We start from the raw sequence: 26,526 nt of genomic DNA on the forward strand, positions 1-26,526 counted from the left end.
GTACTAATTCAACACTGATAATACTCGGATAGAAGGAAAGTTCTACCTTCAGTTTTCAGTGTGTTATCAATGGTCTACAAGTAAAATGACTCCATGATTAGACCTCTGACTTTATTTGTGTTATTTATTTTATTATCATTCTTTTTTTTAATTACACTTTTTTAAATCATTTTTTAAATATGTAATGTTCTTTACAAATACTGTTCAGCATAAGTTTGATGTTGATGCTCAGTCTGGAAAAAAAAGTGTTTCTCTATGGAATTCTTTAGAATGTACATCCAGATTTTGATGAATGAAGTTGAGGAAAAAAAAAAAGTAAAATGACTCCACATTAAAAGTAGTGAAACAGGTAGTGGTAGTGAAAAAGTCTGAATAACTAATAAAGAAAAAATAAATAAAGTAAAAGAAAAAAAAACGAAAAAAAAAAAACTGGATGGCTGTAGTTTAGTGGATACAGTCAAAGGTTAAATTCTGAGAATTAATAAGAGAATGGTTTACTTGTCTCAGAGCTACCAGATTTACTTCAAAACAGTCATATCATCCAATGTGTTTTTGTGCTTTGTAGGGGAAAAGAGCCTAACAGCTTTACTCAATAATAATAATAATAAAATAACTGATCACTGCAAAGGACATTCCATAATTTATTTTTTTTTTTTTAAAGTTGCATAGTGCTGTTTCCAATCAAGCCAATTATTTAACCCATAAAGACCCGGTGATACTTTTCCGGCAGTTCCCAAATGAATTTTTCTCTCTAACTTTTCTTAAGCAATTCATCACCATTTATTATAATTCTATCCTTTGTATTTTGCATTTCTTCAATAAAAATCAGGTAATTTCCCAAATTTGATTGACTGATCGTGTAGATGTTCTTAAAAGCTCAGATTAAAGTGAATTGTCATAATATTAGAAACAGAGAAAAATGAAGAAAAAGTTACTTTTTCAACAAAATATATCATTAACTGAACATAAACCCAGTGTGTCCATCCACTGTCATTGATCCAACTCCATGGGTTTAACTGGTGAATGAACGCTGTAGAAGATCACAGTATTTCCACTGTAACTACAGAGCCTCTAAACATCCAAATGAATCATATCTGATGACCATGAAAAGATGACAAACTGTATTTTACACCAATTATTTACATGGATTGATAGGATTAGTGGATCTAAAGTTATTAAATGTTTTATATTGGTAGATGATTTTGGTCGCCAGTAGTTGTTTGGCACTTGAAGGGTTAATGTCAAAAAGCCCAAACCATTACTTATCATAGCACATGCCTGCATATGTTAGTACATGCGGAGGCCTCAAACATCACCATAATCCCTGACTTGTTGGATGGAGGACACTCGGCGATCGTGACACCACACATATAAAAGCAAAAATACAGAAAACTCAACTTTTCTCGACCTGATGTGTTGGTACGAAAATGTAATTTCTGTGCTTCACATGAAAAATACACCTGTCCTGTGATCACAGTGATGACTGGCAGAGCAACTTTGTTTTTAACTTAGTTGTTTATTTCTGAATTGATTCATTTCACATCCCTCTAAATCAATGGTGTCAAACATATTTCAGTTCAATACAGCCAAATTTGACCTCAAACTGGCCAAACCAGATAAATAATAACATAATAACTTATAAATAATGTCACCTCCAAACTTTTCTCTGTGTTTTAGAGTGAAAACAGTAAAATCACATTATGAAAAATCTGCAAACCATACTTTAAAAACCATGAACAAACTGACATTTAAGAAAAATACATGCAATTTTAACAATATTATGCCTTAATTTATCATTTACACATGCGCATTACAACTTACAGATCAGTGGCACAAAACATTTAGTAACAGGCATAATATTATTAAAATTTCACTTATTTCTCTTCTACATTTTTAACATGGAAATCTCTTTTTCAAAGGAGACCTGGCCAAGAGGGCACACCAGTCCATGCAAAATCCAAAAACTTAAGCATGATGTCAATGCACAAAATGGGACACAGATTAAAAAAAAATAAAAATAAAAAAAATTAAAAAAAGGATGAAAAAACAGAAGGAAAGGGACATGAGACAAAATCCATCAATTCCACAGCTTCTTAAAAGAGTTTTACATTCACCCAGGAGACAAATACATTTAGCTGTAACATATTCTAAGACTAAGAAGACCGTTGTTCTACTAACTTCTGTATAAAACTCTGTATAGAGGCTGTGTAGAGGAATGAAGGTTGTAACAGCTATTGATCGGTGAAAATTACACTAATAAGATGGGAGTTTACCCGATAATGATGTTGTCTCCTGAAGCTGAATGAAGGCCTCAAAGTCAGATCATAGAGTGTAGGGTGACGGGTACAGGAAGATTCATTAAAATGTAAAACACTGTGATGTACAGAAGACAGACAAGGCAACATTCATGTAAGTGATGTGTCCAAAACTGAGAACACATAAAGCTGATTTGCTTGTACTTTCATTTTATACAGCTCTACATTCCAACTCCACTACATCTCACAGGTAAATTTTATACCTTTTTACTTCACTATATCTAACAGTATTAAGTCCTTTTCAGATGACACTTTTTCATCTCCTTTCTGATTAGTGAGAACTCCAAATGTGTCAATTTAACTGAAGGATGAGTTGTTCATTCTGGGGTAGATTTATAGTTTTTTCTCTCTCTTCACTCCTTCACTTTGTTTTAATCTTAATATCCAGCATTGATTATGTTTCAGTTTAGAACCTTTGCAGAACTAATCCTCTGGTGGTGCTGCTTATAACTACTAACCAAGTTAAAAGATTTCATCTGCAGAGAGAAACTTACATAAAGATACGACAGGTTACCATCTCAGGGCCGCTAACATTGCAGATTAAAGTCCGTTTAGACTCTTGGTCCAGGCCTTAGTGTTTGCTGACTGCAGCGCAAACACTATTGATATTAATATGTGAATAGAAATAATTAACGTGGACCTTTGAGATCATTTTGATTTTTTGAAACATCTCAACATAATGTAAAGCTAGAGGGGTGTCTGACAAGGACAAGAGATGTTTACATTAAGTTCATAAAACTGCCTGTATGAGTTGTAACACACTAAGGAACCATAATATGTATGTGGAAGTTCATGAGGTCCTTGGTTCATGTCCACCATCTATATCCTCCTGAGACCAAGGAAAGTGAACATTTTTGCTTTTTTTTTTTTTTTTTTGCATCAATTGTCTTGATTTGAAACTGCAAAATGCAACAGTTTTTTCAGATACATTTTTAAAATTATTTTTTAATGGAATATCCTTTGCAATGGTGAATATTTTTTAAGTAAAACTGTAGGAGACAAAAGTTTGACAGAGGACAACAATGCATTGCTGGGTCTCAAGAGGATATGACGTCTAATACAATGCTTGTAAGAAGACTGACATGATCTGAATCAAAGAATTTCCTAAAATTACAGTTAATATTCTGAATATAAAATGGTCAGATGTCTTGGACATTTATTACAGAGCAAAAAACTAGTGATGAAGATATTTAGTGTCTTTTACTAGGTCCACAAAAACTATTGTCTTGATTGTACATGACTCTATGCTGCACACTTGTGGTCAAACTACAGAAAAGCAAGCTTAAAGGGAGTTTATGTAGCTCGTAATGATTATGTGAGAACATTGTTGATGATACTTAATTTTTGTGGTTGCCAATACTTTTAAAACTGTTCAGAAGAAAACTCATGTATACATTTGTTTATGTCTGTGCTTAATAATACAGAAATATTGCAGTCTCTTTTTAGGATCCATAAATATTTTTTGCCATTGTTTAATTTTAATCAGTGTCTATTGCAGTATTTATTCTATGTAATGTCTTTTCATCTGAACTGAGTTTATAATAAAGTTGAATTAACTGAGATTCTAATCAATCCTCATCAACCATCTGTGAACCTCAGACGTTTAGTGACAGATCTATCCAACCCACGACCACACAGGACTGGCGATTTCAGTGTTTATTTCTGGATTCACTTGATTAAGTTACCTCCCGCCAGTGGGAACTTAACTGGATTTGTGCATCATTGGCAATGAAGATCAGAATACTATTCACAACACCGTATTAAATACAAAACCTGTAACTAGGTAAAAACTACACTTGGGGCAGAAATGATCACTGTAATGCAGCTGCACAACTGCAGTCATTCTTCATCCCAATCATCTGGTCACATTTAATAATAAGTTATATTTTTGTTTTATTCCACCTGCACAATTAAGACACATGTATTTTATTATATGCACATAACAACCCAATACTGGCCAGTTCAGACTGATTCATACTACAGATTAATAGTATATGGTCTTCCCCTTCAAGTAATGACCAGTATGTTCTCATTCAGCATGTTCTCATTCAGAAAACCCTCAATTTTATATATTACTTTAATCATAACATCCAAGACTATGGATGTAATCAAGAATGTTTGTTGTTACTAAAAAGCGAGCCATTTCAGCTCATCACAAATCTTTCAGGTCAGATGAACTGCATTTGTTCAGGTGAAAATAAAAGGGAAGAAAACTAATGTTCAGTCCTGTTTTTCATAGTGATTCATGACGATGCTGAGCCCCAGAGTGAAGTTTGTTGTTAGGCTTTAAGTCCGTAGAGTAAAAGGCAAACAGCAGCCATCATTTCCTGCTCCCTGCTGTAGCTGATTTGCGGCCGAGCTCCCGCGCTCTCTCGGTGGCGGATTCCACGGCGCTCATGGTCGACGCCCTCACGCCGCCTTGTTCCAGAGTGTGAAGTCCGTAGATGGTTGTTCCTCCTGGGGTGCAAACCTCAGAGCGAAGCTGAGCCGGATGCTTCCCAGAGTCTCTTAACAAACGTCCAGCCCCCTGCAGCAAAGACGACAGGGTAAGGAGGAGGTGTTCAAGCGCTGTGTTTACACTCTGAAGATATTAATGCGTTATTAAAGCAGAAACAGTAAAACTGACCAGAACCGTCTGAGCTGCAATGCTGTGAGCTAGAGCACTGGGCATGCCCATTTTAACAGCTCCTTCTGCCAGCGCTTCAGCAAACAGATACACCTGAAAAGAGGAAACACAAAGAACTGTATAAAAGCAGCACAGGCATTGGAACCTGGGTTAGTGGGTCTGTGGACTGACTACGCTGAGATTTTGGCTTAGCATAAAACAGCATTTTGACATCCATCTTTATATGAGGGTTGTACAAAATTCAGAATTGAATTGAGAACGACCCCTAAATTCCAATTCAATTATTAAATTTGCAAACAGGACATGGAATTGCAATTCAAATTCAAATTGCAGGAAGTATAATTGGAATTCCATGAAATTCAAAGAAATTCATGATACATAATTAAGGTGCATTTAACAATGAAGCTTTACAGTATATATTACATGATGGCAACATGAATTTCATACAGATATTGTATGGACTTTATGTACACAATACTTTATTATAGTAAATAGGCCTATTTTATTTCATTTTTTTAAATCACAAATTAACATTAAAAACATACTCTATAAAACAGTGTTGCCGGTAAGATATTAAGAGCAGAACAATGCCGCTTCAATGACAAAACATTTGAGGAACTGTAACAACAATGTTACCCTGTGAAGTACTTTGATAAATGATAACTGCATTTACCAAAACAATGATTACTTTGAAATGAATATAAATATAAATGAAATATTGCTAATTATTCAACATTAAGGGAATGTTTACTTAATGTCAGTGTCGGAACTTTTTTCTCTCAATGTGCCCTTATGGGCTCTGTACATTCTCACTGATATGTGATAAGAAAGAATTTCTCTGAATTCCAATTCAAATTTAATTCAACATCCTGGAAGGTGGAGTCAGTTCTAATTCAAATTCATTCATTGAATTGAATTAAATTCTGAATTTTGTACAACCCTGCTTTATATTGAGTCAATGGGTGCAATCAGTCCCTTATGCTTAGGAAGGATCCTATCTGTGTGAAATTACCCAGAAGTATCTCTATTTCAGCCATGATGAGAGTGGTCAGAATTCTAAATGCAACTGAGAGGAAATCAATGCTTCCTTTAGTGTCTCCTTAAACAGAGGATACACTGAACCATCCTCTACAGAAGGAGGGGAGAGACACATATTTTCTTTTTATACCACAATTCTAATGTAATATACTGACATGTTTTGTACTTTAAATCCTTCCTGGTCTTAATGCAGCAGAACCTGTGCTTGGTTTGGATTAGTGACACATCTAATTTGACCATAACTTTTTCTTGTAGCTGGCAGAATATATATCCCCCCCCCCCACTTCCTTCAGTCACAGATACCTACAGCTCATACCTCGGAAATGTTGCAAGTTGGTGCACTCATAAGTCAAGGTACAACTTCAAAATAATATCTCACATTATGGTGTTGGATCCACCAATCCATTCTTCTTCTTATTATTATTATTATTATTACCTCCACCAAGGGGGTTTATGTTTTTGCAGGCGTTGGTTTGTCTGTCTGTCTGTCTGTCTGTCTGTCTGTCCGAGTGCAAGATAACTCAAAAAGGTATGGACGGATTTGAATGAAAATTTCAGGAAATGTTGATCCTTGCACAAGGAACAAATAATTAAATTTTGTTGGTGATCGGGGAGGGACTGATCTACCTTGGCAGAGGTCTGCGCTCTCCGAGTGCTTTTCTAGTTATTATTATTATTACCCCGCCCCCCAAAGGGGAGGCAATGGGTATTGTTTTTGGTTTGGTTTATTTGTTTGTTAACACTCTAGCAGCAACACTATTGGTTGAATTCATACCAAATGGGGTTTATAGATTGCTAGTGACCCAGAATAGATGTCATTACATTTTGGGAAAAGTAGGTCAAAGTTTACATTTTTTATGAATTTTTAAAATCTTTTCTTTCCTCCCATTTACTTATAATGGGCGAAATTTCACATGTCTGGAGCCGCAGAACTATTAGTTGAATTCATACCAAACTGACTTTACAGCGTGCCAGTGAGCCAGAATGGATTTCATTACATTTTGGGAACAGCAGGTCAAAGTTCAAGTTTTTTATGAATTTTTAAAATCTTCCCATTTACTTATAATGGGCAAAATATGTACGAGGGGCAGGGTTTGTTGTGCTTGACACCACTTATTATTACAATTAATATTACTATTAGGTTCTGTATTATGTGTCACATACTGCCTAGACTATAATTAATCTTTCAACTCATCCATGCATCACATGTCCTAAACTGTGGAGAATGATGTTAATGGATCATAGATCAACTTCGTCTGTTACACTGTTAGTATTCATCCCAACTAGAGAAAAATTAAGAATTTGTGTGGGTATTAGGTAGTAATATTTCAATAGAACAGATTATCAAAGGTTTACACAGCCCCTTTCAACCAGACTTTTTTGTTGTGATTTTTGTTGGAATATTAGTGTCCATGGAAACACAGCTATTTCCCATTCTCAGCTGTCTTGTTTTGAGGAGCTTTTACTATAATAATAATAATAATAATAATAACAATAATAATAAGACTTCCTAACAAATACACAGATTTCTCAGGGAATTGAGAAGACACTCACAAAAGCCACTCCGCTCCCACTGACTCCAGTGTGGATGTCAATCCAGGCCTCAGGTCCCTCCTCCACCAAACCACATCGGTGCAGTAATGAGCGCAGGAGAGCTCCATCCTCCGGTTTGGCGTGGGAGCCTCGGGCGAACAAGAGAGCCCCTTCCTGAACCACACACGGAAGGTTTGGCATGAGCCGGATAGCGACTGAGTTTTCTGGCAGCAGCTGGGAAGCGAAAATAAAAAGTAAGCGAGAGTGTTCATCATCACAGTTAGGCACTAACCTTGTGTTTACATTACACATTTTGTTGGAGCCAAACGACATTTTTGTTCATTTATTCCTCTTTATTGTTTTGACCTTAATTTAATGATTGTTCAGTGGGTGTGGCTGTGATGATCACCACATGTGCAATTTATCATGGGTGTTGCAAGGTTACATATACCTGCTGTGTGAGGTGGGCGGTGTGTGTGTAAGGTCAGCCCCAAGCAATTTTCTGACCGTGAGCCACAGCGTAAATCAAGTTGGTTAGTGTTTTCAGTGTTTTTTATGCTTAGCAGCCTACTTTGTTTATCTATAGAGAGTATATAGAACAATGATTGTAACCTATAATGAACGCTTGGACTTGATATTTGTCAATAAATAGACTGGCATATCCAAAGACGAAGAAAACCATCCAGACATTCATTCATACATGCGTCAAAAAATACAACAGGTTGAACCTCTCACACCATAGTACTAGCTAAAGGTAAAGCCACTACACATTCAGTACTCACCTCCTCTAGCGTCGCTAGTGTTACTCCTGCTGCAACAGACACAATAATGTGTCTGTCTGTGACGTGTTGAGAGATCTCATTGAGAACAACTGGAACCAGGTGAGGTTTTACAGCTACAAACACTAAATCTGAACCGCAGACCACCTCTACGTTGGAATGTGTGGTGGCAACGCCCATTTCCTGTCAAGTAAGAGGTAAAAATTTTACATCGCCATAGAACAATGTTTTACCATCACTGAACAGTACAGTAAACTTAAATGAATAAGACAGTAGTTGTGCATACATGCAATCATCTCACCAACTAGAAATGTGCATTTTTAATAACCATAGATGAGTTTTTACTTCATTCTCTTTTCAAATATAGTCCCTTTTCAACTGCAGGAACTTTTACCAGGAACTCTGAAAAACCTTGGCATGTTTCCATCGAAATTACCCAGGTAAAAAAACCTTGAACTCCAATCTTTCCCTGAAAAAACTTCCAAATAGGGAGGCAGGACTTTTCAGACTCCCCAGAATCCTTGGGGGCGGGGCTGTGTGCTCAAGAACGCTGATTGGTGAAAAATACTTGCAACATTCTACATTTACATTCACTCACTATCACCAGTGTGTGGCTGCAAACTTGTTTATTCCATTTTTACAAGCTTCATCTTATTTGTGTTGTGATCGTTTGCAAAATGGAGCAAAATGGAGCAAAAAAGGAAAAAGAAACGATGAGAAGCAGATGGACGGCGACATCCATTTGCCGTTCAGCTCAAGCCAAGCCGAGCGTATTTGTCTCGCTGCTACGAGTGCATAGCAATAATCTGTCTGTCCACCCGAATACACTCTGGATAATAAGCCTGGACCTCGTCGAACATATTTGCTGAATACAATCTTTTTTGGCTTCATTTTCCAAATGAATACACTGTTATGAGTGCATCTGGCTTGAGCCGAGCATATTCATCTCACTGCTGTAAGTGCATTGCAATCATCTGTCTCTCCATCCGAATACATTAAAGAGTGTATTCAGCAAATACGCTCCAAAGAGCCTGGACCTCATCAAACGTATTTGCCCAATACACTCAAAAGAAATTCAGCTGGACTTCAAATAAGCAACTCCAAACGACTGAGCCTCACTACGAGGAATTCTTTTGCCCAGGTAAATACATTCCTGGTAATAACAGCTCCTGGAAATCTGATAGAAATGGGGTGTATGTTTGAGCCAATAGAGAACTCATGTACAATGCTTGATGCCACTGCTCATTTCTATTAAAAAAATGTCTAATAATCATCATCATCATAATCTAATTAATATGGATAGGGATGGGATAACCAGGCAGATGCTATCAAATATAAAAGTAACAATAATTATGTAAGGAGGGTTAGGAACACTAATTTCAAACCTTTATCTTTGGTCTTTCCAATCTATTTCAACAGTCAAAATGTTTAAAGGGGTCATATTTTGCTAAACTCACTTTTATTAGTCTTTGGTACATTTATTTGTGTATTTGGGGGCCCACACAGTTCCAAAAGTTTGAATTTGAACCCTCCAGGTGCTGCAAAAGCTATCTTTATATTCATTTTGGCAAAAATCGAGTGGATTTCTACAACCCGTTTTAATTCCTGCTTAATTTGTTGTCCAGAAGTAGTTACGTCATGACATTTGTACAAATAAGGTCAACAGGTGAACATTTCTCCGAGTGCCCCATAATTATTTGTCAGCAGCAGTGGTTGTAGTTCATACTGACAATATGTCCAAACTTCAACCTGATTACCTAAAATATTCAGTTGTTGGTTGTATTAACGAACACAAGTGGCTGAACGGGACAGAAAGCATGGTCAACATCCTGGAGGGGGTGGGGCGTTAAGAGGCTCATTTGGATTTAAAGGACCAGCGCACAAAACGACCTTTCTCCTGTCATTACTCAGAAATAGGGTTGAAGATGGACCTGTGGAGTTGAATTAATGAAGAATTCAGACCCAAGCATAGCATTTACAGTTTATGTAGACCACAGGGAAATGTTTTAAAATGCATAATTCCATTTAAAAAGCAAAATATCACTCCTATGACTACTGAACACCTTGTAGTATGAGAGGTTGATTAAAAACTTATATTGTTGCTGTTCTTTAATTTATGTGTTAGCCTTTCTAAATACAGCACACCATTTAGATTACAAAGTCATATTTTATCAGTAGGAATCATTGTTTCTTTCTGCGTCGTGATCAATGATTGTTCTTTTTTTTACTATGATGAGGAACTGTTAAAGAGCTTCTTAAAGCTTCAGATACTCCATGAATAATCGATAAAAGTTGTGTGTTTAGTGGAGTATAAATAATTTGTGTGATGTTGCTCAAGGTATTGCACCGAAAACATGCATCATTACATCATCCTCCAGGTTCATTTGACACTGGTTTGTCAACGTTAGGCCTTCTACAGATTGGTTTTCAACAGTGCTCCACTCATAGGAAACCTGATCACACAGAGTAACTTTGCGTCATAAGATGAGGGGCAACAAAAAATCTGATATCTCAACAAAAAAGTTGTTAGACTAATAGAATAAAGTTGCCATGTTAGAAGAATTAAATTTTGTATATTTTTTAGAGTCACTGTTTTTTTTTTTTTTTTCAAATTACGATAAATTTGTAATGTTTTCATAAAAATGTAATATTTACAGACAAAAAGTCACAGTTTTACAGGAAAAAAGTGATTTCAACAAGATTCTGATAATACTTAAGTCATAATATCATGAGAATAATGTAATTATAACTGTACGTTTCTTAAAAAATGTGGGAATTTTGTCAACTCTCATCCTTATAAGCCATTTTCTCTTTAAAAAATTTAAGTTTTTCTCAACATATATTGTAATATTATGACTTTATTCTTGTAGCAGTCCTAATACTCCAGCATAAAAACCTAGCCTTGAAAATCCTTTTGGGATCCGTTAGCGATAAAAAGTGGAAGGCGGTACCTGAAAGCGTCCGAGGTTCCTGGAGGATGGTGCACTCACTTTGACATTTACAGGAAGAACGTTTCCTGTTAGAGAGGTAATAGCAAAACATTACATCCTCTGCTTAAACCTGCTCTGCCTTATTTTAACAAATACCCAACAACTTACCTGACAATATGCCCTTTGCTATACCAAAAGCCATGTTTCCTGCACCGATGAAACCAATCTTCAGCTGTGTATCCATCTCAGGGTCCATTTTGATCTGAAACACCAAAGCACAGATTAAAGTACATTAAAAGTTTATCAGTTACATCAAACTACTGGGGGGGGACTCACAGCACAAATCTACAACACAACGACAAAATCATGACAACAAATAGTGAAAACAAAATTCTGTTCAATCATCCTGTTTCAGTTATGGTGTTTCTGTAACTGAGGAAGCATCACCTTTTCTTTTCATTTACTGTATTCAGTATCATTATTAGTTGGATGTGGAATAAAAATCAGTTTTGCTAAATTCCTCATCTGACATGAAACAACATAATGTTTGAGCAAAAAAAGAAAAAAAAAATTCTATACATATTAATTTAATGTTTGCAGGACTCAATATTGCAAAAATGAATATGCTGTGACAGGTATAGTGATGTATCACAACGTATTGATTGAAAAATACTTGGTTCTAAGACAACATGTTAAAAAACAAACAAACATGGTTATACCGAGGTCACAGCGGCAGACTGTAGACTGTGATACACTTGTGGTTTTAACATACCCAGATGAAACCAGATTATCAGGAAAAATCAGATAACTGGGTGAATCCTGCCTGACAGATTATTGTCAATAATCAGATTTCGCCCTTGCCACCATTTAGCTGCAGTCACAGCAGAGTTCCGCTGTTCTGCATGTTTGTTATGCAGTCGCTTCATGACACAGATAATCTAAACAGCCAAGAAAACAGGTCTGACTGAAAGAAAAATATAATCATGAAGCTTGAAGCTGAGTTTCTACCTGACGACTTTAAAATGGTGGCATTTCAGAAAGCAGCTCCAAGCCAGGAATGAACCTACAGTAGAGGCAGCATTACCAGTAAATCCATCTAATGTTAAGATCCATTTGATAACCATTATTTTCTTACAAAATTAACATTTTCAGTCTGTATTCTGACAGAATATATTTGGACAGAATATGAGTGGGGCATGTTATTTGTGCATGACACAATAATCCAATCAAATCAGTCTAGCAGAAACACTTCACAGCGTAGCCCGACTCAGCAGCAGCAGCAGCTCCAGGATGAATAAAGGGTTTCAGCTAAACCTGATCATTATCAGAGGTATGTCTACTCCAGGGACGACACTGGCCTTTCCTGAATGAACCTGTTAAACATGCAGAGTATAACCCCAAAAACAGTAATATGGTCAAAATTAGCAGTGATAATTAAATATATATTTGAGGTAAATTTTATAATACTTTATATGCCTACTCCACTTAATTTCAGGGGCAAATACTGTACTTTTTACTCCACTACATGCATTTGATAAATTGAGATCAAAACTAATTCCTAGTATTAAAATGCCTAAGTATTATTATTAAGTATTAATACACATTAAGATACTAGGCTGATGTATTACCTAAAACATAGGAGCTGTTAATTTTTTGGAAAGAGTGAAAATGTCTAACAGAGAAATGCTAATCTCTGGATGAAAACATGCTTGTTTAGTGCAGATGCCAGAAAAAAAATCGTGAAATTAAGCTTGAAATGAAACACTACAAGTCCCCTCTGAAATCACGGCTCACATCTGAATAACAGAGTCTACTTCAGTTACTTTACAGACTTGTTTGCCAGTGGGAGATAATATTAATATGGGATTTCTCTTGGGATACATTACTGATATACTGGTGTCAAATCTACTTGTATTAATGTATGGACACTGAATCCGCAGTCTGTGTGTTAGTGTTAAAGAGGCATTAAGCTAAGACTCTTTACCCCTTTGTACATTTCATCTGTTTCACCACATTACAAGGAATAAATACATAATTCCTGCTTTTTGCCTTTTTTTTTTAAAGGGATTTTCCCAATGATGCATGATGTATCACAGCAGATTATCTTGCAATGTATCAAGTATTGCAGAATTGCTGTATTGTGATGCCATCTTTGTGGACAGTGAATCTTAACAGAACTGTTCAATGGCTTATAATTTTGTGATAAAGATGAAGAAATCCAAGAGCAGGGTTTGGAAATTTATCCATTCAGAGATCAATTGCGTGTACATCATTATGAAATGACCAGTTAATATAAACATCATTATGCAGAGGGACTTCAGTTTCATTTTTATAATATTTACATCCTGAGGCTAGCCACACAGAAAATAGAGCATCAGAGAATCACTGTGCATCTGAATCGTGAAGCTGGGGAAGCTTCACGCTTCATCTCGACAGCATACACCAGAGCTGCACAATTAATCTGATCACAATCACTATATCAGTTTATGCAAATACACAATTGCAAAAGGCTGCTGTGTGTGAGGTGATAATTTGGATTCAGTGACAATGAGCAGATATGTGTAAAATATGCAAAGTGAGAGATCCTGCAATTTGTTGTTAAATTCTAGTGTTGAAAGAAATGAAATAAAGAACATTTCAGAATCATTAGCTGTGCACATTCTCCTTGATAACCACAATACTGTCTATAATAATGACAATTGACTTTTTTTTCACCAAATTGTACAGCTCTATTGTAATATAGGTACCCTTATTACCTACATTAATAATAATGATAATTACAATGCAGAAGAACATGTTATTCTGTACTTTAATACTTCGAGTAGATTTTGGTGCAACTGTGCAACATATTTAACCTCCTAAGACCCAGGATATGTCAGGAAAGTGCAAGTTTTGGCTTTTTTAATTAAATAATTGCCTACATCCTGCTCAGGTGGAGGGATGCTTTCCCTCCCACTCATGCACAGGGGTTGGAAGACATTATGTCCTGCTTAAGACTGGAGAAAATTAGATACTCACTTCAGCAATCACATGGGAAATTCCAGAGAGTGTGGGGTCTCTTCCTAAAAAACATTCCAGACCCTGTAAATGATTGACGTTTAGGTGCAGTTTAACAACACTGCACACTTTGTACTTACTCCTAGTGCAGGTTTCTGTTGTGACAGTGATCCTTTACTTTGTCTAGTGCACTGGCAATGACTAAGGAGGGTTTTTTTTATGTACAGCCTGTTTGTTGTGTTTTGTTTTCTATGGTGCTAGCTGTGACTGATATACATACACCCATGCTTACTTAAGATTTCTGTAAGGACCATTCAGCACTGCACCTGTATTATACCGAGAAACCTTCAATAAAAAAGATCTTGATAAAAAAAAAATTAAAAAAAATTGCATATATTGGAAACATCATGATACAACAGTTTCTTCAAATGCATTTTTTTTTTTTTAATTTAAGGAATATCCTTCGCTGTGGACAGTCTTTTTCTGTGTAAAGCTGTGACCCTCTTAATAATAGGATAAATAATAGATGAATAAGGTTTTGGATGCAGATACTTTTGCTGCAAAGATATAAGGATTTCTTCCACCACTGACCACAATAGGCACACAGTTTGCCAATGAATGCATGCACAACACACGGGGGAAACGGACAGATGGAATGAAAGCTACACGGTGGTCACCCCTACAATTAAATCCAGGTTGTGAGTGGAATTGTCCGGACAGGGCTGCGGCCAGTGCAGCATGGACGCGTCTCCGTCAGAGTCCTCCGTCACCTCATCGTTCCTGTCTGAGTTGACCCCGGCTCCGACCAGCGAGTGTCTGGACTCCATGATGGCGACCATAGTCTTCTCGTACCGCCACCAGCCCTGGATCTTAGTCGGGGCTGGGGAGTCCGGTTCCCGTTTGCATTTGTAATACGCACTTTTGAGAAGTTTCCAACGAAACTTTAACTGGTCCACGGACCTGTGATAGCCCGCCGCTGTCATCCTCCGGTGCGCCACCTTGAACAGCTTATTATTCCTTACTTTCCTACCGTCTAAGCACTTCTTCATGTCCAGCTCCTTTAGAATTTCCAGAAACAGCTCGGTCTCCTTCACGTCCCAGTTCTGCTTCTTTATCCCGGATTCATCCATTGTTGTGGCGGTGTAGCCCGGTTAGCTTATAAACCTTAGCCCGGCTGTAGTTCAAACGGACGGGTTGCTAATTAGGCGCTAGCATGCCTGAACGCTGCTGGTGCTAGCTAAAAATCTTTAACCTTTCTGGGCGTAAAAATTTGATATAGTAAAAAACCACGATATCAGTAATCTCTACCATGCAGCTGCGACTAGCTCAGGGATAGCTCGAAATTAATCCAGGACAGATTAGATTAGAAATACAATGCACGTGTTTCTTGTTGACTGGACAACCATAAAGTAACACGGAGTGACATAAACACGATGCCGGGCGATGGACTGATTAACACCGGTAAACGCTGCTGCTGCGACAACATTTATTCACCTGCTTGTTTTTTAGTGCTGAAGATGTCCAAGGTTTTGCAAAACTGCAGATTAAGATCAACAGTCCTGTCAGATGTGGCACTCGGGAGCATCCGCGACACCAACCAGCTGAACTCTGGGTTGGATCGTTTTCTCCTTTCCCGCCGTTGCACCTGGTGGGCGGTGTCTCCTGCTCGCATTCCGCACAGCATCTTTCCGCTTCAAGCGAGACGTCAAATCAAACGCACCCAACGTCTGTCCTCTCATAAAAATGCGAGTAATTCCATTGGCCGTCCACCCTTCGTGTTGGGCGGAGAAGAGGTGGACAAAAAACATTAAATTTATTTCAATCAGCTGTGTGAAAGAGCGTTGTCCCCGAACTCTGCAAAATTAAACAGCAGGTACGAATTTTATAGCTCTGTCTATATGTATATGTTATTAAAGAAACGTGTGCATGGGGGAAAATATTTATAACATTTTTTTTTCTTGCATATATAAATATTAAAAAGTTGTTTTGAAATGGTGACGTGCAGAAATGAAAGTTTTATTTTCCATTTTTAAAGCACTGGCGACACTTTTCAGTGCATTTTAACGTGGGATTAGATTTTTTTTTTTTTTTTTAATTAAGTTGTTTGTTTATATATGTTTTGGCATTTATATGTGCAGGGGTTTCATGCAAAGTATCAGGAGCTCCGGTGAAGCTTTACTGGAGACATGTCTGGGCAAAGCCTCCATTCAACGTTGTAGCTCTGCAGATGTCGCCATCCAGTGTCCGCTTTCACCCTTTTCATCTGTTAGTCTGAAAACTCGCTGATATTTGCAGAAATCGCTTGTATTCCTTGGTTTAATTCTGTTTAATGTATACATCACTGCATTATTATCTTCTTCATATGAGTACCCATAAATCCTGCACCATTTAAAAAAAAAAAAAAAAAAAAAAAAAAAAAAAAAAAATATATATATATATATATATATATATATATATATATATATATATATATATATATATATATGTATATATATATATATATATATATATATATATATATATATATATATATGTATTGCAGGTACTGATCTTGTAAAATCTAGTTTCACACAATGTGCAGCTGCAACATGGAAAAGCAGCAAAAAAAAAAAAAAAAACCTATTTTGGCTCGTTTAAATGTTTTATAGTGGTATTATACTGGTTTTGATTGTTTTATTTAACCTTTTGTATTGTTTTTACTTTTATCACCACTGACTATCCATGTTCTTAGTGTAATAACATTTTTATTTATTAGGTTTTTGTGTTGTTTTTATCATCAATACTTTCCAGTTTTCTTGGATATATTGCAAATAAGGCCCTCACCTCAATACATTTTGAGATTAAATAATGGTTATCTGTATAATATTCCAATTCCAGTATACTAACCTTTACCTAAAAATGTAGGGCCTATATTTACATGTACTGAGAAATACATGGTCAGTTCACATATTTACTGCTTTAGTCTTGCATGTTTCAGTGTGGGTTAGCAGGAATCCGGTTATGTGGAGATCTGTAATTAGTAGTGAACTCTCTGCATTGTATAGGTTTAATATTATTTTTCCTCAAAATGTTAAAATGACATATTTTCCAGCTTCACCGAATGATTTGGAATCCGGTTACGTGGTTACTCTGTTATCTGCTTTTTTTCCCCAACATCTACAACAGATATTTGGCATATTTTTACCTTCCAGTTTGACCTGTCTGTCTGGATTGCAGCAGACATGGGTCATGTCCTGCTCCACCTGACCTTCCTCCTGATTGGCCTGCTGCTCCTTCAGTGTCCTGCAGTCTGCGGCCTCTTTGAGTGGCTGAGGAAAACAGAGGCTCCTCCAGCAGCAGCTTCCCCTTCTGCAGCCGTACCTCCTACTCTTCTAGTAAAAGATGCTCAGTTCGAAATGGCCACTGCTGATGAGAGGTTTTTGGCGGAAGCAAAGCAGATGGAGCTCAGCCCATTAGACACCTGTCATCACAGGGTAATAATGAACATCTGTCCTTTTAAAATTCAGGATTTTCTTATCTAAGTCCAGACCCGTTATTCAGAGGTCTGTGAACGATCAGCTCTTAATGATCATTATCACATTGGCCATTAAAACTATACAGTGGTGGAAAAAGGTTTTTGACACTCCTTGCATTTGTGATATATTACATTAAGAGTCACTCTTAAGTCATTGAACTGTCAAAGTATTGTGCCATTGTCAGAACCAACCTGCTCCCTTCTGCACATGCACTGTTCGATCGTGTTAAAAAAAAAAAAGGATGTTTCAGTAAGATAATTCCCACATTAAACACATTTAAGGCATGACATGTAGAAACTGTTAAGAATTTAGTTTTATTTATTCTAATTACCAATTGAAAAAAAATGTGCAGTTGTTTGTGTCTGTCTGAAGCAGCCACACCTTTTGAAACACAAAAGACATTTGTCCACAAATATTTCATGATAATATTTGAGATTGCGAAAAATTTTATCCACCACTGCAGATCAAACTCGTCTTAACATACTTATACCATTTCAGATTTGTGTTATGTATGCCCTATTTACTAACCATTTACAGTTGTCTTCATCTTCTTTAGTCAATTGTCTGTCACATGTGGATAAAACACTGTGATATTCCTCTGTTAGGTGGTTGCCCGGCTAAAGTCGAGTTGTGACAGCCTATCAGAAGAGCAGCTCGCAAAGCTTGGAGTTGTGCTGTTTAACTGCCAGGCAGAGATTGAAGGCCGCAGGACCTATGCCTGTACAGAGGAAATGGTAATTTCATATTTTAGAACTGAAGTTCACAAAAGTTTTTTTTTTTTTTTTTTTTAATTTAATGTTCATTTGTTTATGTTGATCTTATTTGATGTTTCAGACTATAAAAGAGTGTACAGCAGAAATGGATGCGCACACATGGAATGCTTACCACATAGTGAGCAACAGAGCACGCTCAGTGTGCTACGCCACTCGTCAGCAGCTGTTCCGGCGCAGAGCGGAACACACGGTCAATGCGCTCATCTCCACAGCTACCAACCAGCTCGACGCAATGAAAGAACTCAAGGTACAATGTGGTTTTCTTTGGCCTTTTCAGCTCCACGTGGATATGAACACACACAAAGGTATCCTACCAAAAAAAAAGTAATAAGATAAGCATTGCTATTCTAGACACAGCAAATCAAGAACAGAAGAACTAAGTTACTTGGTTTTTGCTTGAGGTGTGTATTTTTTTGGTTTTGTGATAGGAGGGCCAGTTGGAGCTGAGGCAGATGACGGCAGCCTCCTTAGACAAGCTGCTGGAGGGTCACAGTGCTCTACAAGCCCAACAGGGTAAACTGTATGAAGGCCAGGAGCAAATGGAGAGTTCAATGCGGGACAACCTGGAGCGTCTGGGCCAGGAGAAGGCCCTCATCGCCTCCGGACAGGAGCTGGTAGCCCAGCTCATTCAGGGCATTACACAGCAAATAGGTGAGAGATTTATATCATTTGTTTAAAAAGATCTGTAACCAAGTTTCTTGAAATTTGAATATTTTCACCACTTCAGAACTATGTTTCATAAGCTGGAACAACTGTGCCTCTCTAATAGGTTTTCCATGATTTATAAATATAAATTATTGTATTATAAATTATAATACAATAATCAAAATTTTTTTTAACTGCCTTGATTTAATGCTTGATTGAAGACTGCTGCACCTTTTGCAAGAAAACATTTAAGTTTTTTGCTTGTGGAGAAAGAAGTGTAAATAAGTAATTTGGGAAGTCAGAAAATCCACCTTTAAAAAGCCACTAGAGTTGGGTTAATTAGGATTCAGCTATAGTGTGAAAATAGTGTTTTAACTTGTTAAAAACTGCAGAAACTTTGAATGAAGCTATGAAAACTAACAGATCTGAATCATGAGAAAAGAGCCCAGTTTATTATTATTATTATTATTATTATTATTACTAATAATAATAATCATGATGATGTTGATAATAATAATAGAAATTTAAATAGAGCCTGTCACGGACACTTTACATCGTAGACCAGAACTGGACAAAGAAGACAGAGACAGGAAATGAACAAGACACATCAGTGAGGGAGGGCAGAGCTAAGGGAGGTTATAAACTGTGCTAAGCAGATGGTGTTTAAGGAGTCTGTTACTGTTCATCTGGGGAAAAAAAACATCTGATCTTGATTAAAATAGTGATGATTTCAAACTGAAATCTGAAATTCTCCAGCATGTCAGAATTTTGAGTTGTATAAATGTGAAAAAAACAAAAAAAACAAAACAAAACACCCAAATTTTCTAATCTTGCAACAACTCCTTTTATTGCGTATTCACAATGTGAACATAATAGTTGCTGAATTGGTCAAATGTACTTATCGATATGAAGATAAAGTCCAGTGAATAAACCCAAGTAGCAAATGAGCCCGTGAGCTTGATTTAATTAAGAAATGTTTCAGACTTTTTTTTGTGTGTGTGTGTGTGTGTGTGGCTGTGACTGTTTTGCTGTGGTGCATGGCCACGGCAAAATCCTTGCTGCCACACCACACATTTGATACAAAAAATCATCACCGTCACCTTAGACTTACACAGAATATATAACAGGCCTTCTGTTTTCAATAAGAAGCTCCGTGCCACTGTAAAGTTTTTACCCCTGTATATATATTTTTTTTAGCCCCTAAGAATTATGCACATGCTCCAAACCCTCAGGCATGCGCAACCATATTCTTGTCAGTGTTAACGTCCCGTTGTGAAACCTGTTGCACTGAATTTACCCCATTTATTTATCATTTACTATAGTAAATTTCACTTGATTTGGATTTTCAAAACTACACAGTTAATGGAGGTAAAAATAATACGGGTGTAAAACCAGCACGCTGCATGCAATGTGCAAAAACACCTAGACAAAACCTGTGCACTGTCATTAAGTGTATCATGACTCAATAATTAATACTATTTTTGTTATTAAATATTATTATTAAATGCTGTTGCAGTGTAGTTATTTTCTTTCCTTAAAAATGCAAAATGAAAGCCCCCCCCCATGACACACTGCCACACCAACAGATCAATTCCACAGGAAACACTGCATATTTTATTGTCGGTCAATGAGAAATATTCCACTTTTCTCTCTGCAGAAAATGTGAGCGAACATGTGCAGAGCCAAAGCTCTGAGGTGCAAGAAAGTCACCGGGCGATTGTGAAAGACCTGGCAGACGTCAGACACCAAGCTCAAGATGTCTACCATAAAATTGGTGATAAGCATCACACATCTATATTCACTTTACATCTGTAGCTCATTTGATTGCCGTATTAATTTTCTAATCTTTCTCCTTGTGTGCGATCAGACCACAGTATGCTGGAGTTTCTGCAGTATCAGGACCAAACCTCTCAGTACTACTCTGACCTGATGAACAAACTGGAGCGAATGAACAGCACACTGGGAGTCATGCTGCACTACATCGATAAAATGCAAAGCAGGATAGAACAAAGGCTTCACATGATCCAGGGCTACCTCGGCTGGGCGGGTGAGAGCTGTCATGTACACCCCCCCCCCCCCCCCCTTTTTTTTTTTTTTTTTTTTTAAACACGTGGAAAGATAAAACGAACGAAATAAATCAGATTAAGGGGTTTACATGCACGAAGACATCAGAGTATTGGGGAGAAATCCAGGTGTGTTAATCCGATTTCTCATAATCCGATTACTGCCGTTATCTGATAAAGCATATCACATCATGCGGTTTCCTGTTTCGCTTGAATAATCTGATAACTCTACAAATTGGATAATGATTGGAGTTTTGGTGTGCATGCAAATAGGCTCAAGGACGGGAGGTATAGTTAAGATACAGTATGATCCTGTCACTAGCAGGCTTAGAGATTTCAGTTACCCACTTAAATAAATGTTCATAAGAGAGGGAAACAAATGGAAATAATTGCAAATATGGCACTGAAGCAGTCTTTTCATTCTTAAAAAATCTAGTACAGACTTTATTTTGCAGCATGCATGCAACAAAGTTGTGATTGTTTTAATATTTCACAGAATGAAACATTCAAACTCACCATGTTTCTACAGTAGCCTAGGCTGGACCAAACACTGACACACTTGCAAAGAGGATGTTCCGCGGGTTGGAGTCAGAAACATCACTGAACCCATTTACATGCACACTAAAACGCCGATCATTATCTGATTTCTGCAGTTATCAGATTATTCAAGTAATCCTGTAAGCAGTATAATGTGATTATTTTTTATCTGATAATGGCAGGTATCTGATTATAAGAAATCAGATTAACACACCTAGATTTCTCCCCAATACTCAGATGTCTTCATGCAAATATATACCCATTAATCTGATTTATTTAGTTCTTTTACATCTGTGCATGTGTATTAAAAATAAAAACTGTAAAAAAAAAAAAAAAAAAAAGGCAGGCGACATGACATCATGTCTAGAACAAGGGTAGATGCTGTATGAAAGCCAACTGTCATTTTCTCCTCATGGAGAATAAACAAAGGACAACAGCAGCATGTCTCCTGTTTTACAGGCATGTCAGCTCCCGTATTAGGACAAATAATCCTAAAACTGTAGGCATCACCATGTTCAACGAGACAAGACCACTTGTTTTGAAAATAACAGGGAGTTGACAACAATAATAATAATGGACTGAATCATGTAAACCAGGGTTTTTCCATTATCACAATTCTGAAGTGCATGTAAATATGTCAGATCCAATTATTCCAATTATCTAATATTTCCTATTTATTACATTTTTATGGACATGTAAATGGTCTCACTGTTAGATGCTACTAAGTGTCAGTATTACCAGACTTTAGCTCTAATAGTTGCAGTTAGCTATATAGGCTTCAAGTAAAATATCTGTCTGAAGGGAAAAAATAGCTTAATAAAATAAAATAAAAATCATCATGCCAAGAATCACCTAGATATCTACCAGTAGAATGTTGAGTTCCAGACAAATTGACGAGAGTGGGATAAGATGGGTAAACTCAAATAATGTTGGATTATTGTTATTGTCAGTCATCAAATATCCACTATCAATCAAAATCCTACTCATGTGTTTAAAACCAGTTCTAGTCAGATGTTTACAGTTGAAGTATTTGGCCATTGGTATGCTGCTAAAATGCATTTATTTCTTATTTCAGTTAAAAGCTGATGATGGTGTTCAGTTTTTTTAGGAAGTTGGAAGTAATGCCCTATACTTTAAATTTTGTATTTTTTTTTTTTTTAACCATTTAAGATTCTTTTAGGAAAGTTTAGATATACAGTTGGTTGAAGGACAGATGACAGTGTTTACTGTGTAGACTGTAAAGCCCCATGTGGTTCATTTGTAATTCTGGGTCATAGTTAAATTGACTTGTATTTCTCTGTGTCCCAGGTTTGAGTCTGTCAGCCATGTGGACGTGCATTGCTCATGGAGGATACTTTGTGCTGTGTGCGGTCCTGCTGACGTTCCTGCGTTGTCCAGGTTTTTCTAGAGCCATGCTGCTGTTCACTGTGCCACTGAACGCAATGGCTGAGGTCAACCAGCAGCCGGCGCTAGACCTCTGCAGCCTGAGCCTGCTGCTGCTCACACTCTCTCTGGGTACAAAGCAACATGTTTTTTGTGTTATCAACTTCTTCTTCATCTACCACAGGTTGTACAAGGTGTGTTTTTCCCATGATGTTTGCAGGTTATTGGTTGATAAATCAGCTGTGGGGGTGTTTCCAGTTTAGGGGAGTGCCAGCTGCCCCTCTCCCACTTGCTCCATATGAGATTGTAGAGCCACAGAAGCCAGTTTCATCCCAAAATTCATTTCCACCTTCCTCCACTCCACAAAGGTAAACTCAGCTTTTGTGTCCATTTTTTTTTTTTGTTTGAAAAAATATTTTCTTATTAAAGCTACATTCATACAGTAGGCAAAAGTGCCTCAAGTTATTGCATTTTAAGATGGACTTTAAATGTGCATGTAAAGATTTTCGCTCGACTAAAATTAAAGTTTTATTTGTCTAGCAGACCCAGATAATGCAATTGAAAGTCGATCTACTCCTGCGTGTAAACAGACCAGTGTTCTGTACATGCATCTCATCTGCACAAAAAGTAGAGTGGACAGAAAATACATTAGGCCTATGTGTCTGATTTTAGGCTATGTTCACACTGCAGGCAAATGTGACCCAAATTCGATTTTTTTTTTTTATATTTTATTTTTTTTGTCCATATGTGACCTGTATCCAATCTGTTAAAGACAGTTTGAACAGCACAAATCTGATTTTTTTCCAGATCTGACCCAGGCCACTTTCATATATGGTCCTAAATCTGATATTTTGCAATGCAACTTCAGTTTGAACAGCCAGGTCGCATTTATCTGACCTTTACATCATTGAAATGTCAAATGTCACAATTCTGCATCCCATGAGAAGAAGCAGCAGGAAAAACATACTCACTGCCATAAACAGAGTGTGTGCCTGTGTGGTCACATATTACGTCAGGACTTGTTTTGCGCATGCGGGTCACCCCAGGGTCACATTCAGTTCATACTCAAAACTGATAGAAGTTGCATGTCATGTGTCATATGAACAAGCACACAAAAAAATCAGATTTCACTAAAAAATCCAAATTGTGCATCAAGACCTGCTGTCTGAACGTAGCCTTATTGTCTGGATAAGGTCATTAACTGGATAACATTGACCTTGTCGATCTCAGTTAAAGTAATGGGCTCTACGCACATCCCCACTACTTTCTGAATTTCAGGTGGCTCCTTTATTTCCTGTCTTTCATTATTGGACACACTGATTAATCCTGGTGTGCCTGACCACAGTAGTCAGAACAAGAAGTAGCAGACACCTGGATTAATCAGTGTGTCCAATAGTGAAAGACAGGAAATAAAGGAGCCACCTGAATTTCAGGAAGTAGTGGGGCAGTGCATAGAACCCATTACTACACAAAAAAATGGATAAATCTGAATTGCTGAGCTTCACATCTTGATTAGTAATAATAATAATAATAATAATGATAATAATAATAATAATGGATAAGATTTATATAGCGCTTTTCTATGAACACATACTCAAAGCATGTACAGTGGATCAATTATTAATTCGCTCTCACATTCACATTCTGGTGGTGGTAAACTGCATATGTAGTTACCCTGGGGCAGACTGACTGAAGCGTGGCTGCCAATTTGGGCATACGGCCCCTCTGACCACCACCAAACATTCATATTCATATACCAGTGTGAGTAGCAGCACTGGAAGGAAGGTGGGTGAAGTGCCTTGCCGAAGGACACAACAGCACATGACGAGGACAGAGCGGGATTCGAACTGCCAACCCTACAGTTATTGGACAAATTAATGAATACAAAACTGACCAACTCTAAAATATATGCTTTGTATTTAATTCCCATCTATTCCCTTCTTTATCTGCAGACATGAAAAGGACTGCTTCAAGGAACAAGATGATCTGCTCAACCAGGATGGCTTCATCTCAGGTTTTACATTGGACAGTAAAATACTTGACACTGTTCTATTAAATAAGTGATAATGTGATTTCATTCTGATTTCTTGCCATCCTTTAATTTACAGGTAACCTCGGCATATCCATGATTCCCTCTCACAGGAAACAAATACCAGATTTACTCCACAGTCACTCCACTCCTCAGCCCTCAGCTCAGCCATTTATTTCAGCAGTGAGACCTTTTTTTTTTTTTTCACGTTAACATTAGGAATAAGTTTGTGCCTTATTAATTTAAAGGAGGCATCACAGATTTTGTGGTTGTACTTTTTCAGGCTCTGGTTGATGATATCCCCCTGAGAAACTTGGGTGGTGCTTTTGATGCAGTGAATGACTCGCATGATTTGGGAAACGACTCAAGAAGTGCGAGTCCTACACCATCTCTCATCAGTAACAGGTCTGTACTTGAATTATCTCAGACACATTGCATCCTAGGTTTTATTCCTCTAAAGAAAATTAAACCCTTCCTCATTTGCGTCCACAGTTCTTTGTCAGGTCGACTGTTGTGCAGTGGTATCACCAAAAACGGGAAAGCCTGCAAGAAGAGAGCTGCACCTGGACAGGAGTACTGTAGAGTCCATGAGGGCGGTCACACTTCCCACATTAACTCCTGAAGATCTCATCCTCTGCTTTAAACAGCACTAAAGAACTGTTCTTAAATGGTGGTCTTCATATTAAGTTATGCCTGCTTTGCCTGAACATAAGTTTGCAAAAGTATTAGTCTTTCACATGTAAATATATACGTATTTTATTTGAGTTTTTATGTTTTTATGTTAATAAATTATTTCTAACTACATTTTTTTCATTTTTATATAAAGTCTGCACAACCAACACCAACATTCACACTATTCCCACAAACGGCACAAATTATTTGGTGTGTAATATGTAGTGAATCATGGCTGAATTTAGCTAAAAATCTTAAATCAGAAATAAGTGAGAAAATAAAATGTGAGCACTAACCTCTTGGTGAGATGTTGACGTGTGTGTGTGTATATATATATATAATTTTTTTTTTTGTTAAAGGCCAATGTGGATTTAATAAAAAAATAAATAAATTTGGTCAGCTGATATCTACAGACTATTTTTGAGGCCGATATTTAACGCTGATTTTTTATTATATATATTTTTAAGCTGATTGTAACAATTGAAACCCTTGGATAATTAAGATTTTTATGCAGCAATATAAATTAAATTATTAATACACGTACAGATAGTACTCTTAACATTTATTGAACTTTAGGTGCTGTCCGACACAGGTGCCTGATTAAATGTAACATTTTTACTACTGACCAAATACCGGCTTTAAAAAAAAAATTACAGCCGTTATTGGGGGGAAAAAAATCAATATATCGGTC

General features: G+C 37.0%; 2 protein-coding genes across 2 annotated transcripts; one reads left to right on the forward strand and one right to left on the reverse strand.

The window, feature by feature from the left end:
• Nucleotides 1–3,960: 3,960 nt before the first annotated feature.
• On the reverse strand, nucleotides 3,961–15,700 carry pycr3 (pyrroline-5-carboxylate reductase 3). The gene is made up of 7 exons (XM_030132563.1): nucleotides 14,902–15,700; nucleotides 11,390–11,483; nucleotides 11,243–11,307; nucleotides 8,295–8,474; nucleotides 7,534–7,746; nucleotides 4,942–5,034; nucleotides 3,961–4,842 (listed from the first exon to the last, which is right to left on the reverse strand). Exons 1-7 carry the CDS (start codon nucleotides 15,346–15,348, stop codon nucleotides 4,636–4,638), a joined length of 1,299 nt encoding a protein of 432 aa, XP_029988423.1. The 5' UTR covers nucleotides 15,349–15,700; the 3' UTR covers nucleotides 3,961–4,635.
• Nucleotides 15,701–16,052: 352 nt separating this feature from the next.
• Nucleotides 16,053–26,058, forward strand: bmb (brambleberry). The gene is made up of 13 exons (XM_030132562.1): nucleotides 16,053–16,091; nucleotides 17,410–17,691; nucleotides 18,339–18,467; nucleotides 18,568–18,753; nucleotides 18,935–19,157; nucleotides 20,809–20,925; nucleotides 21,019–21,198; nucleotides 23,060–23,266; nucleotides 23,355–23,502; nucleotides 25,087–25,148; nucleotides 25,243–25,346; nucleotides 25,447–25,568; nucleotides 25,656–26,058. The coding sequence occupies exons 2-13, from the start codon at nucleotides 17,440–17,442 to the stop codon at nucleotides 25,783–25,785; spliced, it is 1,860 nt and encodes a 619-aa protein (XP_029988422.1). The 5' UTR covers nucleotides 16,053–16,091; nucleotides 17,410–17,439; the 3' UTR covers nucleotides 25,786–26,058.
• Nucleotides 26,059–26,526: the final 468 nt, after the last annotated feature.

Source organism: Sphaeramia orbicularis, chromosome 4, assembly GCF_902148855.1.
Source record: "Sphaeramia orbicularis chromosome 4, fSphaOr1.1, whole genome shotgun sequence".
NCBI lineage: Eukaryota > Metazoa > Chordata > Actinopteri > Kurtiformes > Apogonidae > Sphaeramia > Sphaeramia orbicularis.

Coding starts and splice junctions, on each gene's coding strand:
- pycr3 (XM_030132563.1), bottom strand. CDS start 15,348: ATGGATGAATCCGGGATAAAGAAGCAGAACTGGGACGTGAAGGAGACC. Junction 8,475..11,242: donor GGAACCTCGGACGCTTTCAG/GTACCGCCTTCC, acceptor CTTACTTGACAG/GAAATGGGCGTTGCCACCAC. Junction 7,747..8,294: donor CACTAGCGACGCTAGAGGAG/GTGAGTACTGAA, acceptor TTCGCTTCCCAG/CTGCTGCCAGAAAACTCAGT.
- bmb (XM_030132562.1), top strand. CDS start 17,440: ATGGGTCATGTCCTGCTCCACCTGACCTTCCTCCTGATTGGCCTGCTG. Junction 23,267..23,354: donor GCTGCTCACACTCTCTCTGG/GTACAAAGCAAC, acceptor TGATGTTTGCAG/GTTATTGGTTGATAAATCAG. Junction 23,503..25,086: donor CCTTCCTCCACTCCACAAAG/GTAAACTCAGCT, acceptor CTTTATCTGCAG/ACATGAAAAGGACTGCTTCA.